Source organism: Serinus canaria, chromosome 13 (genome assembly GCF_022539315.1).
Source record: "Serinus canaria isolate serCan28SL12 chromosome 13, serCan2020, whole genome shotgun sequence".
Classification (NCBI taxonomy): Eukaryota; Metazoa; Chordata; class Aves; order Passeriformes; family Fringillidae; genus Serinus; species Serinus canaria.
Window position 1 is genome coordinate 1,454,898 of NC_066327.1, and position 16,881 is coordinate 1,471,778.

Here is a 16,881-nt window from a genome sequence, read left to right on the forward strand (position 1 = left end):
CAGCAGCAAGGACTGTGCAGAGCACAAATGTTGGAGGCAGGGGAAAGGCTGGGAGAGCTGGGGGTGCTCACCTGGAGAGGAGAAGGCTCCAGGGAAAGCTCAGAGCCCCTTGCAGGGCCTAAAGGGGCTCAAGGAGAGCTGAAGAGGGACTGGGGAAAAGGGATGGAGGGACAGGACACAGGGAATGGCTTCATACTGATACATGGCAGAATTAGGTGGGATATTGGGAAGGAATTGTTCCCTGGCAGGGTGGGCAGGCCCTGGCACAGGTGCCCAGAGCAGCTGAGGCTGCCCCTGGATCCCTGGCATTGCCCAAGGCCAGGTTGGACAGGGCTTGGAGCAGCCTGGGACAGTGGAAAGTGTCCCTGCCCATGGCAGGGGGTGGAAAGGAGTGGCCTTTGGGGTTCTTTCCAACAGACACCAGTCTGTGAAGTTGGGATCCCAAAGATGCTGTGAACAGCCTCTCTGGGGGTGCTGTGGGAGCAGCAGAACTGGCCGGGAATTGCTGTCACTGCCCTGGCTGCAGCCCCAGGCTGCCACCAACCCAGGCCACGGTGTGCACCTGCACCCCTGCACCTCCTCCTGCTGCTCCTGGGTTTGTCCCTCAGTGTGGAGGCCACGGAGAGACCCCTGGGGTCGTCCTGCCAGCTGAAACCCAACCAGCACCTCCCAGCACCCAGAGCAGGTTGGGCTGTGCCTGTGGAGCACAAACATTTTACAGAACAGCAGGTGGACCCTGGCTGAGCCAGACTTGCTAATTAAATGCTCATTTATGTTTAAGCCAGTGTGATACTGCCTGCAGCCTCACCACTGCATTTGCTTATTAACCTGGATTTTGTGCTAGCTCGGTGCGTGCTCACCTCAGTGCTGGCAAGCCTGGCACGGGCAGTGAGGAGGAGGAGGAAGGCTGCTGGTAGCTGCTGAAAGCAGGATGTGCTTCTCCCACGCTGGAGCTACTTTTTGCAGCTCCGGAGGAGCGGGAAACACCGGCCCAGCTTGGCTTTCAGCGGGGCCTCCGGTTCAGGATCTGGGCATCGGGGCCGCGGCAGCCCCGGGAGCGCAGGCACTGGGACACCCCAGGGCGCGGGGTGACAGAGGGACACACCACGCCCGTGCCAGGCTGTCCCGGGGCGGCCCCGCTCCCCCGGCACCGCCGGGGCTGTGGCACAGGGGCGATGTCCGGGCAGGGCTGTGGGCCCAGAACCACGGGCCAGAGAGCGGGGCCGGGCTGGGACACGGCGGGGCAGGAGCGACCTCCGGCCACACGGCGCCGCGTCAGGGGCCGGCCCCGTTCCCAGCCCCCTGTCCCGTTCCAAGCTCCGTTCACAGCTCCCTGCCCCATACCCAACCCCCGGTCCTGTTCCCTGCTCCCAGCCCTCGGTGCCGTTCCCAGTCCCGTGTCCCGTTCCCAATCCCCTGTCCCATTCCCAGCCCCCAGTGTCATTCCCAGCCCTCGGTGCCGTTCCCAGTCCCCTGTCCTGTGTCCCGTTCCCAATCCCGTGTCCCATTCCCAGCCCTCGGTGCCGTTCCCAGTCCCGTCTCCCATTCCCAATCCCGTGTCCCGATCCCAACCCTCAGTCCCGTTCCCAATCCCGTATCCCGATCCCGTTCCCGCTGAGCCCCACGTCACGCGCAGGCCGCGCGGCGGGGCCCGCCCAGCCCCCGCCCCTGCCATGAGGGCGGGAACGCAGGCCCCGCCCCCGCAGACCCTCGGGCCCGTCACACGGAGGGGAGGCCTCAGTCCCCGTCCCCGATCCCGATCCCCGATCCCAGCCCCAAGCCCAAGCCCTCGGCCATGTCCCGCATCCCGCGGCAAATGACGGCCGCCTCCTCCTTCCTGCCCCCGCCATCCCCCGCAACCTTCCCGGCGCCAGGCTCGGACCACCACGGACAGGCACAGCGATGCCACGTCTTTATTTAAAAATAAATAAATATATATACACACACAAACCCATGTTCAAGCGCTTGGTGCACCCAGGAACACCCTGTCCTCCCGTCAGAGCCCCACAAAGAACCCCAAGTACCCCTTGGAGAAGGACAGTGATGCATTTCCAATCGGGGCTCCAGAGAGGATTCTCCCTTTCCCTGAGGAGCACCGAACAAACACTACTCGTCCTGTTTGTCACCGCAGAGGTCCCAAGCCACACGCCCTCCCTCACAGCACACACCAGGACCAGCACCCTGACCCTGGCCAGGAACAAAACACTTATTGCTTTTGGGGATGTTTTTACCTCCCTCCTGCGTTTCCCAGCTGATTGTGCTTCCCACAGGAGGTGTCCATCAAGTACTCGAGGTCTTTGGATGAAAGGTACAATCTGGTTTCAGTGCAAATTGCTGTGGAGGAGTTCAAGCTCCGTGCAGGACATTGTGAGTCCAGGAAGTTGCCAGATTTGGTCTCCCTACCTGCATTCCTCTACAGTCACACAGGAATGGTAGGGAAGATTCCAACCCTGGAACAGAGTCCAACCACTTAAATAGATTCCTAATATATTCTATAAGCTATTTAATATACAAAAAGCAACATTATTTTCAGTTTTGTACACTCATGTGCTCAAAAGTGGGAAATATCAGCATGAAGGCTGCCTGCTGTGCCAGCCACCAACCTGGAATCATCACCCATTCCTGCCCTTAAACTCTGGCACTAAGAATGCTCTACACCCACCCCCTCAAAATGCCCTTTTCACAAGTGCTTTTCCTGTTCAGGTGCCCCAAAATTTTACCTCAACTTCCCCACATTCCTACAAGGTTTCCTACAAATGGGGTATAAAAATACCATTTAGAGTCACTAGGTCATTTTTTTCCCTTTTTATGACATCCAGCCACAGCACTGCTGCTGTCCCTGGACTGTTCTCCTCCTCTCCTCGGATGTTTAGGGCTTGTGTGCGGAAGCACCAGGCCTCAAACCAACCCCTCATCCTTGTGCAGACCCCAGAAAACCCAGAAAAGGTTTTTTTTCCAGCTTCCTTTCCTGCCACACCTCCCAGGGCTGTACGGATGGGACAGGGACATGGAGGGGACACACGGTGGCACCAAGTATCATCCCCAGTACCATCCAGAGGGACTCCTACACCACTGCACTAGTGCCCAGCACACAAACAGTCTGAGCTTTAGAGGCAGGCTTAATCCTGGCATTTCCCAAGCTTTTGAGCACTTACTCCTTAGGTTTCAGCCAAGGCCACCTGCGCATCCTGCGTGACTCGAGTTTCAGGCATGTGGCAACAGCAGAGCCTTGCTCAGGTGTCACTGACTCCCACTCCCAGTCAGGGTCAGAGGGGAGCAGTGCTGCTCTGTGAGCCCCCACCCTGGGCAGGAATTCCCTGGAAGAGCAGCTCATTCCATGCAGGGCACACACCAGAATGCCTCAGGGGGTTCATGGTGCTCAACTTGAGCAACACTGCTAACACTGGCCTAACATTGGTCTGCTGCTCACCAGGACATCCCAGCATCAACCTGCCCTTCAAGGCCTGCTGTGTGAAGGAGGATCAAGAAAAAACAGGACACTGCCACATGGATTTTTCTCTTTGCAATATCATGTCTACAGTGAAACATTCATAGCTGCTCAACAGAGTAAAAATATGCTACATGAGATCTGTACCAGAAAATGCAGGATCCCGGGAGAGCTGGGGGAGTGTGCAGATAAAAACCAGAATGGAATAGCTAGCTTCAAAATATGCCACTGGAAACAGAGGAGGGAATGACCACAGTTCTGCTTTCCCAGCAGTCTGGCAGACACTGGAATAGGTGCAATTCCCAGACTCCCATGCTGGTGTCAGGATGGGCACAGCCATCCCTTGGAGCAGCACGGGCACGGGAGAGCTGGGAATGTGCTCAGGGGCTGCCCTCAGGCAGGGACTGTCCCTCCTGCACTGGAACCACCCCAGCTCTGTGGCACAGCCCGGAGGGACAGGGGGAGGTGACACCCCAGAGCACGGCGCTGTTTGGGGATCCAGGGAGCTGCAGATCCATAGGAAACATGGGAAGCAGAGAGGAGCCTGCTCTCCTGGGAAGCACACACAGCCTGGATGGCAGACAAACCACCCAGGCAGCTGGGGTCTGAGCTCAGAGTGTGTCCTGGGGAATGAATTTACAAAGTGCCACTGGTCCTTGGACCCAAATCTTATGTACAGGATATATTACAGCAAACAGCAGCTCTGCAGCTTGTGCCAGCCCCTCTCTGCACTGCCTGCAGAAGGACTCCAATATCCACACTCTTTACAACAGACTCCTTCCCTTTTCACATGGAGGAAAACAAAAACATAAGTTAAATCAGCAATAAATAAAAGTACAGAATGTGTGCGTCCTGGTCAGCCCCCTTTGTGCATCCCAATCAGACTGGAGAGCTTCTCACAGTGCTCAAGTTTCAGGGACTCTGCTTTCTGTTTTAACCGCTCATCTCTGTAGAGCTTGGCCAAATTGGACAAATCAGACTCTGAAAGATGAAAAATAAAATGTATTAGGATGAAGTCCTGAGCCTCCTTTAAAGAACTGCTTCTAAGTGCTTTGCTATCCTTGTGGCACTTTTTAATTTTTCTGGGTATTGAAGCCAGGGAGGTGAACAGCTACCCAAGGGACTTGTCTGAAAGGCCTCCCTGCCCTTTCATTAACAATCTCAAATGTACTTTGCAGTTTGTTCCCCTTCTTCTCAAAAGCCACATAAAACTGAAATAATCCCATTGTTTAAATTATTTCCTCCCAGTAATTCAGAGAAGTTGCTTTTGCTGATTAGCTGAGGAAGTCTTAATATAGGTTTTTCCCTGCAGAATAATTTGGCTGCAGGATTAGATGCACCGAGGAGAACAGCAGTAATTTACTTCTGAAAAGGTCAACATCTCCGTAAGCACAGGCTACCTGATGACACTCCATTTTTCAAAGAGCTTTTATACACCTTACAAGCCCCTCATTTTACAAAATTATTCAGAGTGGAAAGAACTTCAACAGATCCTTTCATGCCTTACGTCCTCTGTCCCTGTCCCACTGAAATTTAAAGCCATTTAACCCTCCTCCCACTCACTGAAAAGCTTCACAAACTGACAGGCAGGAACAGCTCATTTTAGAGCAGGAATCCATTTACAGGTTTATAACCAAAATGCCACTCGAGCAGCGCTGGGCGCAGCCTTGTCAAGCCTCCAGTAAAAACCAGGCTCAGGTAATTGTCCCTGAGCCCAGAGTCCCTGGAGTTGTGCAGTCGAGAATCTCAGTTTATACTTATCCAACTGAGGAAAATTATTCCCTGCACTTTTGACAGGGTTCATTCCATCACATTTGCTCCTTGTGGGTTTCAATCTGTCACAGAGTGGCTCTTCTGAAGCCTTTTCTTCAAGGAGATTCTAAAATATTGAATTCCAACTATATTTCCAGAATTTCTGGAAATTTATATCCAGATATTTCTGGATATACAGAAGAAATTCTACCCTGGGAGGCTGGGCAGTGTCCAAGGCCAGGCTGGATGGGGCTTGGACTAGCCTGGGACAGTGGCAGGTGTTCCTGCTCATGGGAAAGGGTGGAACTGGATGAGCTTTAAGGCTCTTTCTAGCCCAAACCATTCCATGATTCTGTGATACTTATCCTGACTTGGTTTTCAGTTGCCTCTTTGTGACTCCAAGCTCTCTGCAGCCTCACTTTACAACTGAGCCATCCCAGCTGAACCATCTCCTGTAAAACCTGGCAGGAGCTCTTTGAACTTAACTGTGCCCCAGATTTCAGAAGACCCAAACCCACAGCACACCCAAACTTTCACACACTGCTCTGCTGAGAGTCTGCTGCAGCACTGTAAAACTGACTGGCTGAACAATGTACAACCAATCCATTATTTTTAAGGTTTTCCTTAAGGTTGTTGGACACCAGGTAATGCTTTTCAAGTCTTAAAATGAAGGACTTTAAAACCCAAGCTGTTCCTGAACTACTCATCTCTGTTTTGCTGGTGCTCAAGGGAAACGTGCCCTCAATAAACACAACAAACGTACTATAAATAGACATTCAACTGACAAGAAGCTCATCACACCAATTCCAACACTTCAGCAAGGATTAAGGGACCAACACTGTGCAGCAACAGCTGACTAAGAACTGCCTTAGCATCTGCAGAACTTTCCCCCAGCACTCCATCCTGTACTCAGAGTTTATTTTTACAAACATGACTGTCCTAAGGTCAGCCCAGTCTCAGCTATGGCCAGGATGGGAAGCACTCTGAAAACGGTGAGTTTTTAATGACAGCAATGGCCTCAGTCTATGCTAACTGTGGCTGCTGTGAATGTATTTGCAGCTGGTGACTAACACAGCCCCTGAGTGCACAAAGCTCTGGAGGAGCATGGCTTGGCAGGCACTTGGCATTCCAGGCTGGATCATCTCCCCTCTCTGGCTCCTGGGCTCCCTCAGACTCACAAACCCTGTCCCCTCTTTGGGGCTGGGCTCTCCTCAGCTCCAGCTCTCTGTGAAAGAGTCGATGTGGTGACTCTCAGCTGCATGAAGTCAATTAAAGGGATTTTTCTGTAAGAAAGAAACTCTCCCCTTTAGCAAGTGTACATTTATGAGTATGAACATCCACATTATCCCTGGAGGCTGCTCCTGCCAGCCAAAAACACTCAAAGCTCACAAATCAAATACACCAAAAACTTCAGAGATTTCATGGTCTTATAATATATGTTCTTTCCTTTTTTCACTTCAGAGCCTACATCTCTTCATTTCTCTTTAAAAGCAGGATTGGTAACTTTTATGCAAAATAAGCCAAAACAAGCCTTCCCATCAAACACCTGTAAAGGGCCTGCAGTCAGCAGCACTGTTACCTCTCCTTTAGGATTAAATGAGTCTTTTTAGATAAATTGGCAAAGAAACTGAAAACAAGTGCAGAGGCACCTTTTAGCAGTGTGCTGAGGACTGTTCTGCACAGAGCAATTAAAAGACCCCACCAGAGTGTGAAAGTGGCTTGTCTGCTGCTACTGAACATTCACACAACTTGTTCCAGCTTCCTTTACACACAGCACTACTCGGGGTTAACTCATTTGAAGGTGATGAGCTCTTTAGGTGAATAAGATAAGTGAATAAAACCAGTCACAACATCCCAGCCTAAGCTACTCCTCGTGATTTGATTTCTGTTACTTCTTACCATTCTACAAACAGCAGGAATTTGCAGTCTCTTCAACAAACCAGATTAGTAGCAATTAACAAGCAATAAAATATGGGGTTAACATGCCTTTATTTGTGCCACTGATCCACTTAGGGCTGAGTGAGAATAATGACTTTGATTGCTCACATCTGTGTTCTTCCTTTCTGCATTCAATTCTTGTTTTTGAAAGACTTGAAAATGGTAAAAAACATGATCTCCAACTTAGCTAAAGATAGAAAATGCAAATAACACCCAAACCACAGAAGCATGCTCTGAAAACTGATACCAGGAACACAGCCCACTGCAAGGGAGCCAAGAGCACCTGAACACACTCTGGACTCTCTTGGAGAAATTTTAAGGAAAAAGTTATAGAAGCTTGTGGAGACAGTCAAAGCAAAACTGATTCTGCTCCAGCAAAGGAAACATGGAATTGGTGATGTCTCAAGATATTTTCCAGCCTAGCAATCTGTCAGGGATAGATAAATGTGGTGGGTTGTATGTTTAAACCATCACTAAGGGTTATTCAAGCATAAAACCTGAGCGGAAAAAGTGTCTCAAATGGTGAAGTCTACTTTCCACTCATCTTTCAGAATCACTTAAAATGGATTTTGACAGATCTCAAGAATAGCAAATTCAGTGTTGAGAGCAGATGTGAGACACTTTAAACCAATGCAAGGCTGAGATGTTACAAGGATTGGAAACTGAGGCTAAAACCAGCAGAGCTTTGTGAAGCACAGCCACCCCCCAGCCCCTGAAACACCCTTGGGACAGAAATAACTTACTTTGCTGTTTCTCCTTCCAGCAGCTGGTCTGAATATAGTCTATGTAATCTTTCTCAACTGTTTTCTCAAGCTCTTGAAGTTCTGCTCCTTGATAATTCTTTTCAAAGTTTTTATCAACATAGTAAGGCACCTGCAAGTTCTCTGTTTCTCTGCTCACAACGTGGCCTATGGACCTGTGGGAGCAGAAGGGAGAAATCAGATGTTTCAGCAGTTCAGACCTCAAAAAATCAAGAGCTATTTCTCCATATTAGCATTTCCAGAGGAAAATATTTACAGCAACGCTTGTACAGTTCATTTCTGCAGGATTATGGCTCCCTCAATCATCCAGTCAGGAAATTACAATCTCAGGGACAGCAAGCTGTGCAATACAAACAGAATCCACCCTCCTGCTACAACCACAGGAAAATATCCCAGAGTCTATAAAAACTTAGGGCACAATGCAGTTGATCTGCATTTTCCCTTTTTTTTTGGATGCTTTAGTAGAAATAAAACTTAGCAGGGGGAGATTCTAATTACACTTTTCTTCAGGGTTTTATAATCATAAGTAAGCAAAGTGAAGCATGGAACAGGCTGGAAAATACCCTGTAGAAAAAATCAGTCCCTCTAACACAGTCACTGGGTTAAACCAGCCTCCTGGAGAGTGAATTTCCTTATTTGAGCAGATACCCAAGGCCTCTGCTCAAATCACTGCCCACAGAGAGAGGCAGGCAGCCAAAACACAAAGGTTACACTCAAAAGAATCCTGTTTGCCCCTTTTTTCTGGACTCCTCTTTTCCTTCTCCTCCCTGTGTCTCAGAGGTATCCCCAGTTTCCTTTGGTTTTTAGGCTGTTCAATGTTTCAAGGCTATGATTTAGATAAACAACCTAACTCTGAAACAGGCTCAGGCCTGACTATCTCCCATCACCAGGAGAAGGGGAGGTAGTGAAGAAAAGCAGCTCAGCTGCTGTGGGGGCAGTGTGGGTGGTTTCACATGGGACTGGCAGATAGCAAAACCACCCCCTGGTAAAAAAAAACCAAAAAAAAACCCCCAAAACAAAACAAAACAAAAAACCCCCACCCTAAAAACATCCACCCTCCTGTTCTTTTCTGAGGGCCTCACACTGACATAGTGTGGTAAAACAATGAGGGGTGCTGGGCTGCTCTGGCAGAGGAGAGCAGGGGAAGGCTGGACCTGAGCAGTTTTACTCCCAGAAGAGAACAAGGGGACCTCTGCTGGCTGCCCCAAACCTGCCAATCCCACTCCTCTCTCAGTAAGGGCCAGCCCAGGCCAGCTCTTCCCCTCCTCCAGCCCCGGAACTTGAGAGCAGCACGTGGCTTTTCCTCTGCCCCACAAGCTCCCAGGACACAGCTCTGGTGGGGTCCTTCTGCTCCCAGAGCCCACAAGCCCCCAAGGCCCTGCTTCTCTGGAGAGGTTAAACCGGGGCATCTCGAGGATTTAATGATTTGTTGAACTTCCAGTGGAATTCATGCTCCAGAAAAGATTTGGATTTATACTGCAAACCATAGGTTTCATTTTCTAGCTGCTTTCCAGAGGAACCTCAGTGGTGATCCACAGATTCTGGGGGTTGGTCAGATGAGAGGCTGATCTACATCCACACTCCCCATCCTGTATCACTGTGCAAAACCATTTCACACCAGTTGAGGAAGGTTTCTGACCCTCACAGTTCAGAACCCTGTACACTGAAGCTCTCCACAGGTAACTTCACAGTGCTCAGAACTCACCAGTGCAGGCTGTTGGTATTTCCCTATTTACAAACTGGTAACTTTTTCTATAAAGTGCAGAATATTAACGTGCATTTTGTTATCAAACCCAACTTCCATCAGCTTCCATAGTGCAAACAGCAGCAGCAGCAGAAAAATGTGGTTTTAAAGGACTTACGATTTGTAGAATAAGCTGTAGGGTGGGTTGGTGGCCATCAGCTGGGTTATAACTGACACTATTATGATGATGAAAACTGGCATCAACTGGATAAATGCAGAGTATGAATTCTGAAAAGTACAAGGATCAGCAGTCAAGAAAATACAGAGATGGAAAAAGGCATCTGTTCAAAGAAGCCAGGCCATCAATCACAGATCAACAATGTGTTACATTAAACATAGAAAAAAAAAGAGGAAATGCTTTGGAATTTTGAGAGGGGAGACACTGTAATTAGTAAATAATATTTATTAATAATATCAGAACACTCCTGAACACAATTTTCTTTCCATGATCTTTTCCTCTGCCCCTTCCTTCACAGTGACCACAGCATTACTGTACCTGTCAGAGTCCAATCCAGCCTGCAGGAACACCCTGCAATTCCTGTGTGCCTACAGCTTTCCTGCAACCTCTTGAATTTGCTCCCCATTGTAAAGATCTCAGCCTCTGCCCAAGCCTTGCATTTAATGCCTGACAGTAAAGGGTTAAGAGCTCCCATGCAGTGTAACTTCAGACAGGATGCAAGCACTGGAGCTTTTGATTGGATTCATCTGGCAAAACAAAAGAGTGGAAACACTATCAAAGAGCAAACACTGATGCTTCCTTCTGCTCTCCATTTCTTTCTAAACTGGCTTCTAAAATGCCTTTTCTTATGCAGAGAAAAATATTATATGCAACTCTTTAGGCTTTGCCCTCTGCCTTGGGATAGCAACAAGGATTCCTGATGCAGCAGTAGGTGGGATTCACAGGATCACTGAAGTTGGAAAAGCTGTCCCAGACCATGGAGTCCAAGCCGTGCCTGCTCCCCTCCTTGTCCCCAGCCCAGAGCCCTGAGTGCCACCTCCAGCCTTTCCTGGGGACTCCAAACCCCCCTGGGCAGCCCCTCCCAATCCCTGAGCACCCTTTCCATGGGGAAATTCCTGCTGGTGCCCACCCTGCGCCTGCCCTGGCCCAGCCTGAGGCCGTTCCCTCTGCTCCTGTCCCTGTTCCCTGGGAGCACAGCCCAACCCCCCTGGCTGTCCCCTCCTGTCAGGAGCTGTGCAGAGCCACAAGGTCCCCCCTGAGCCTCCTTTTCTCCAGGCTGAGCCCCTTCCCAGCTCCCTCAGCCTCTCCTGGGGCTCCAGCCCCTTTCCAGTTCTGTTCCCTTCCCTGGACACATTCCAGCCCCTCAGTGTCTTCCCTGAAATGAGGGGCTGGATTCACTTCCCCCAGCTTAGCTTTCAGTCAGCCGTACCAGGTTTTTTTTCTGAGCCTGAGACTCACATGGAATAACTCATCTTCCTTGGAGAACGATCCCCGGAGGTTAACACTGTCTCCAGAGGAAGATCTTGCCAAGGCAGGTGGCAGGTGTGTATGTGCACTGACAACAAAGGACACCTTGTGTCCCATCTGGAAGTCTCAGTGGGCAGAAATGTGTCCCAGGCCCATCCCGTCCCCAGCTGGAAGAGGCCTGTGCAGCCCCTGGGTGCTCATTTACTGAAGGATTAAATACACCTTGAGGACAAGCCACTACTTCCACATCCATCACCAGTCCCCATCTGGACTCGTTGTTGGATTACCAAGCAAAAAGCAAGCAGTAGCAAAACCCTCAGTGACAGAAATTGGGGGGCCTGATATGCTGTAAATACAATGGATCTTTACAGCAGTGGTTAATAAAAGCCAACCTAGTGACAAAGAAAACATCCACTGTGGCTGCAGCCCTTGAGAATAAACTCTGGGCACTCAAGCAGGGTTTGTCCTGGCTTTGGAAGAGGATCCCTCACCCTGCTGAGCTGTTTAATTATTTAAGCTGAGGAAATCTCTGCTCCTGGCTACCTGTGGCCTGTGCTCCTCCTCCTCTGGCTCCTGTGTCCACGCCCTCTCGGCCCGGTGCCTCCGTGGGTAATAGTGAGCATCTCTGGCTACATTGGAGAACATGTGAATATTCCCTGTAAAGAAACCAGCACAGATCATGTCTCACCCAGCTGCTGGTACTCACCTGGATTCCTCAGCTTCTATTGAATTATCCAGGTTTATACTCCACAGCCTGAATTACAGCTGGGAGATCTCAGAGTAAAAAGCACAAACCACCTCAGAATTAAATACCACCACAATGTTTTTCCAAAAAGCCTACCAGAGAAATTGTAGTGTGCTCCAATCCATCTTAATTTAAATCAAGCTGCAAAAGAATGTTCTGATTTGTATGATTGTATCTCTTATTTTAATGCTGTTCGTGTCACATTCACTTGCAAGGCTGTGGCAGGAAAATGAATTTGCTTCACCAGGCTCAGGCTGTGAATTATGGTCTCCCATAATTACTGAATGTGGTCTTCCACCCTCATTTCCAATTCCTCTGCCTTCAAGCCATTAATAATTTCACTTAATTATTTTATAATAAAGAAAGAGATTTTAAAAAGAGTAAAAAAGTAGAACCATTCAGGATCTTCTATCTTTCTTGCACACAGAATGTGGTTGATTTTTTTTTAAAAAATCTAAAATGAGGGAAGAATTGCATTTGCTGCTTCAATTTGAAGCTCAGGATCTGATTTGATCACCATATGAATATCTTAATAATAACTCTGCTCTCCTCTTTTGAAATTCAGAATATCTTTGTGTTAGAGAATTGAAATCTGTGGCTTATCATCACAACAGAAATGCAAAACTATTTTTAAGCCCTGGGGAAGATGTCACATTATTTTATACTCTTATCCTGTTCTTTTTTTGAGTTTCCCAGAGAATTCTGCAAGAAACCTGGGCAAAGGTGACCTCTGCTATTGTGTCAAAACCTCTGTTCCACTGCTTGTTCAAATAGTTTTCCAAGCTCCAGGCATGTGTGCAGTCAGAGCTCCAACAGTGAGCCAAGCCAGGCTGCCTCCAAGGAAGACAATTTCTTTTGGGAAAAAAAAAGGTTTATTTCTATCTTTCGGCATTGCTCAGACAGGATTTTATCAAGCTGTGAAAAGAAGCAGCCAGGGTGGGAAAAGAAGAATGGCTTTTATAGGGGTGCCTAGAAAAAAAGTTCTCCCAAATTTTAAGTTTCTCCAAGGATTTCTGGCAGCAGTTTCTTTTGTTCCACATGCATTTATTTTTTGTGTGAAGAACTTGTAGCCTCTCTTCATTACAACTGGAACAGTCTGCCAAGCAGAGTCACCTTTGAGTTCTATCACATTTAACATTTTAAATTTAACCATTTTTCCATGGAATATCCATAGAGGAAAACTGCTCAGTAAAAATAAAGCCATAAATCTGCCCTCAAAAGCCCCAGTGAGGAAAGTCTTGTTTACTACCAACACCCACTACTACAAATTATATTTTTATTTTCTTACTCTTTGCTGCTTTGCCAAAAATTCCCGTTTTCTCCTTCATGCCAGTCTCCCTATTAAACCTGCCATGCCTCATACCCAAACTCCTCCCACAGCTCCTCAATTTCCTGTCCTCAACTCCAAGCATCCCTGTCCCCCCCAGGACCATTCCACAAGGGTGACATCCCACACAGGGCACATCCAGGTGCAATTCCTTGCACTGTCAGCAATGGAAAACTTGCAGACTCCAGCTGGAATGACACCATGCTGGGGCTGGCTTTGCATATCCACTGGTGCAAGTCCACCTGAGGTCCCCTTCCCTGCAAGATGCACCACTCACAGCAAGCTTTAGTAAGTAACTACTTGTCTGTGTGTCTTCAGCCTGTAGTAAGTGGCGTATACCTCACTTTTTGTGACACCCTGGAGGTAAAAAGTTCCCAGGAGTGCTAAAGCAATTCCTTAGATGCTGCCAGGAAGGCCCTTGAATTCCTCACAACCTTCAGATTTCCTTTTAACCCACTGATCTTGCAGGATCTTTCTATTTTTCCTACAAATTCACATGCCAAGGCTGGGGTGAGACACACATGGAGCTACTCCAGGTGCAGCTTCCAGTGCTGTGTCACTCATCCTGCATGGCTCCCTGGGATCCTGCACGGCCCCCTGGGATCCTGCACGGCCCCTGGAACCTGGTTCCTTTCCTGGCAGGCAGCACTTGCTGAGCTCCAAGGCTGTGATTCCATTACAGCACAGGCTGCTGCGAGGCACAGGAGCTCCTGCTTGCCCTGAGACCACAGCTCCAGGAGCTGGGCCCTGCTGGCCTGGAATGCTGTCAGGTGCCTCAAGTACAACCCAGGCATGGAACTGTTCATGTTGGAAAAAACCTCTGAGGTTACTGAGCCCAACCATCATGGAAAACAACTCTGATCCCTTCTCATTCACACTCTGTGTTACCTGCCATACCATTACTGGCTTCAGATGATGAAGGGAATAAAAGAGAGGCAGAAATCCAACGTGAAAAGGTTTCTGCTCTTTGCAGATGTATCATCAACTCCCTGAGCAGCTCCAAGGGAAGCTGAACTTCCTCATGGTTTACAGACTCACAGCATTTGCTGAGTTGGAAAGGATTCCCAAGGATCATCCAGTCCCTGTCCCTGCCCAGACTCCCCAGCAATCCCCCTTTGCATCCCTGGTGTCCAAAGGCTCCTGGAGCTCTGGCAGCCTGGGGCCGTGCCCATTGCCTGGGCAGCCTGGGCAGTGCCCAGCACCCTCTGGGGGAAGAACCTTCTCCCAAAATCCAGCCTGGCCCTGCCCTGGCCCAGCTCCAGCTGCTCCCTCAGGGTTAGTCAGTCCACTGCCCTTTGAAGCCACTACAGCCAGGTACTGACCTGTAGGGAAGTGCCCACCAAAAAACACATTGAATATTTCTTCTGGTGTGATGTCTGCTTCGAACTCTGTGTAGTAATTGTAGTGCCTGGCCTGGCCAGAGCTGACGTGCTCGTGGTCACTCCCGAGTTCATCGTAGCGGAGCCGTTTCTCAGGGTTGCTCAGAACTGCAAAAGCATTGCCTATTGCTGGAGAAGGAATTAAAACCAGTGTTACATTCCCAGAGCTCACACTTTTGGAAGTGGAGTAGCAAAAGAAGCCCAAACAAGCCTAGGATATTTGTGCTTGACCAAAGATTGATCTACTTCTACAAAAGATGTGTAACAGCCCTGGCATTACCTGTGATGGAAACCACTTCCTGCTGTCACTGACGCCAGGAGAAACACAAAAGTGTCCAGGTATATGGAGAGACTTGAAATATTTGTAAAACTGACATGAGAGTTCACTTCCGCCAAGACATTGGGTGAGAATGGAGCATTTTATCAGCTCAAACCAAATACAAATTTGGTCTGAGCGCACCTCCATATCCCACATACAATTAACACAAAGTTAATAACTGCAGGCACCAATTAAAATGCATAGGGCTATCCCAAGTTTGTCCTGTTGTCTGCTCCTGAAGCTGTGTGACACATCTATTTCACACCTCACATCCAACCACTCAGAAGGGTTAGTTTGGCTCATCTTCTTCTTTGATCTCTGACAGAACAGGTTCATAGACAGATACAACCCCAACACAAACAAATAAAGCACAGCTCTCCAGAAGCTCCTCGTTTTAACAGACTGAATGACTCACTGGCTCTCCTCATGCTGGGCTGCATGGAAAGGAGAAATATATATGAGTTTAGACAGTAACACTGCAGCATAACTGGGAACTCCAGACACAGCACACCGGATTCAATTTCATATTACCACACATGTATATAAAAATAAAAATTTATTCATGACAAGGAGCAGTTATTGATGACAAACACCCAATCCTCCTGCACGGCCAGTGTCAGTTCCAAGTTCTAAACCTTCTTCAGTATCATGGAATCCCAGAATGTTTTGGGTTGGAAGGAACCATGAACATCACCTCATTCCAATCCTCTGCCATCAGCTCCCACTTGACATAGTTGTTCCAAGCTCCATCCAAGATGCCCTTGGACACTTGCAGGGATCCAGGGGCAGCCACAGCTGCTCTGGCCACCCTGTGCCAGGACCTCAGCACCCTCAAAGGGAAGAATTTCTTCCTAATGGCCCATCCATCCCTGCTCTCTGACAAAGGGAAGCCATTCCCTATGTCCTGTTCCTCCAGACCCTTGTAAAGCTCCTCAGAAGTATCTAGGAATGACACCTGGGATGCATTTCCTATCGTTTCTAAGGGAGACGTCTATTGTGCAGACAGAAATGCAAACCCTGCCGAGCCGCAGCAGGGTTCTGTGAGGCCGCTGCTGTGTCCGTGACCCCGCCGGGCTCCGTAGGCCGGCGGGCCGCTCTGCACCGGCGCTGCCCTCACGGCGTCCCCCGGGCCCCCTCACCTTTGAAGGCCTCGGTGGCTCCGGGCGCGCGGTTCTTGTCGGGGTGGAACTTGAGGGCCAGCCTGCGGTACGCCCGCTTCAGCTCCTCCTCGCCGGCGTCCCGGCTCACGCCCAGGATCTCGTAATAATCCCGGCACCGCTTGATCCTGAGGGGGCACACGGGGTTATCCCGGGGAGCCCCGGGCCCGCTCCCCGCCTTTCCCCGGTCTCGCCCTCGCCTTCCCCGCCGCCCCCCGTGCCCCCGCGGGGCCCGCGTTGCCGCTCACCGCTGCACCCCGTCCAGCTGCTCGGCCGTGTAGGTCATGTCGGCCCGCGGCCGCTGTCGCCCCTCGCTCACCGCCCGCCACCCCACGCCGCCATCTTGTGCGCGGGGGCTGCTGGGAGCGGGCCCCGCGCCGCCGGCGGAGCGTGACGTCACGGCAAAGGGCGGTGACGTCATGAGGGGGGTTCTGAGGGGAGCGGAAGGTCATGGAATTGTGGAATGTCCCGAGCAGGAAAGGATCCCAAAAGATCACCCTGTCCAGCCCCTGGCCCTGCCCAGACCCCCCAGCAATCCCCCCTGTGCATCCCTGATGCCCAAAGGCTCCTGGAGCTCTGGCAGCCTCGGGGCCGTGCCCATTGCCTGGGCAGCCTGGGCAGTGCCAGCACCCTCTGGGGGAAGAACCTGTCCCTGATCTCCATCCCAAAGCTCCCCTGCAGCCGTTCCCTCCTTCCCTGAGCTCTGCCCTCGGCTCCTCTGCTGCAGCTGAACCAGCCCAGCGCCCTCAGCCCTCCTCGGGTGGCCCCTGCAGAGCCTGCCCCAGCCCCGGCCCCTCCTTGGGGCTCTCTAGAACAGCTTCAGAAAGGTCTTGGGGACACCGGTGACAGCAGCTCAGTGTGAGCCCAAGGCTGCTGGGCTGTGCC

General features: G+C 50.1%; 1 protein-coding gene across 2 annotated transcripts; it reads right to left on the reverse strand.

Annotated features, from left to right (window-relative positions):
* Nucleotides 1-1,889: 1,889 nt before the first annotated feature.
* Nucleotides 1,890-16,372, reverse strand: DNAJC18 (DnaJ heat shock protein family (Hsp40) member C18). 2 transcript variants are annotated; one of them, XM_050979839.1, is made up of 7 exons: nucleotides 16,245-16,372; nucleotides 15,979-16,124; nucleotides 14,464-14,649; nucleotides 11,613-11,725; nucleotides 9,762-9,871; nucleotides 7,882-8,054; nucleotides 1,890-2,450 (listed from the first exon to the last, which is right to left on the reverse strand). In XM_050979839.1, exons 1-7 carry the CDS (start codon nucleotides 16,280-16,282, stop codon nucleotides 2,347-2,349), a joined length of 870 nt encoding a protein of 289 aa, XP_050835796.1. In that variant the 5' UTR covers nucleotides 16,283-16,372; the 3' UTR covers nucleotides 1,890-2,346. The 2 variants fall into 2 exon arrangements, with proteins under 2 accessions (XP_050835796.1, XP_050835795.1); XM_050979838.1 differs by having other exon boundaries at nucleotides 1,890-4,429.
* Nucleotides 16,373-16,881: the final 509 nt, after the last annotated feature.

Excerpts from the sequence above, each read along its gene's own strand:
- DNAJC18 (XM_050979838.1), bottom strand. The coding sequence starts at position 16,282 with ATGACCTACACGGCCGAGCAGCTGGACGGGGTGCAGCG. Across the intron at positions 14,650-15,978 it reads AGCCACCGAGGCCTTCAAAG|CAATAGGCAATGCTTTTGCA; the intron begins GTGAGGGGGCCC and ends TTCCTTCTCCAG. Across the intron at positions 9,872-11,612 it reads AGGAGGAGCACAGGCCACAG|AATTCATACTCTGCATTTAT; the intron begins GTAGCCAGGAGC and ends TGTACTTTTCAG.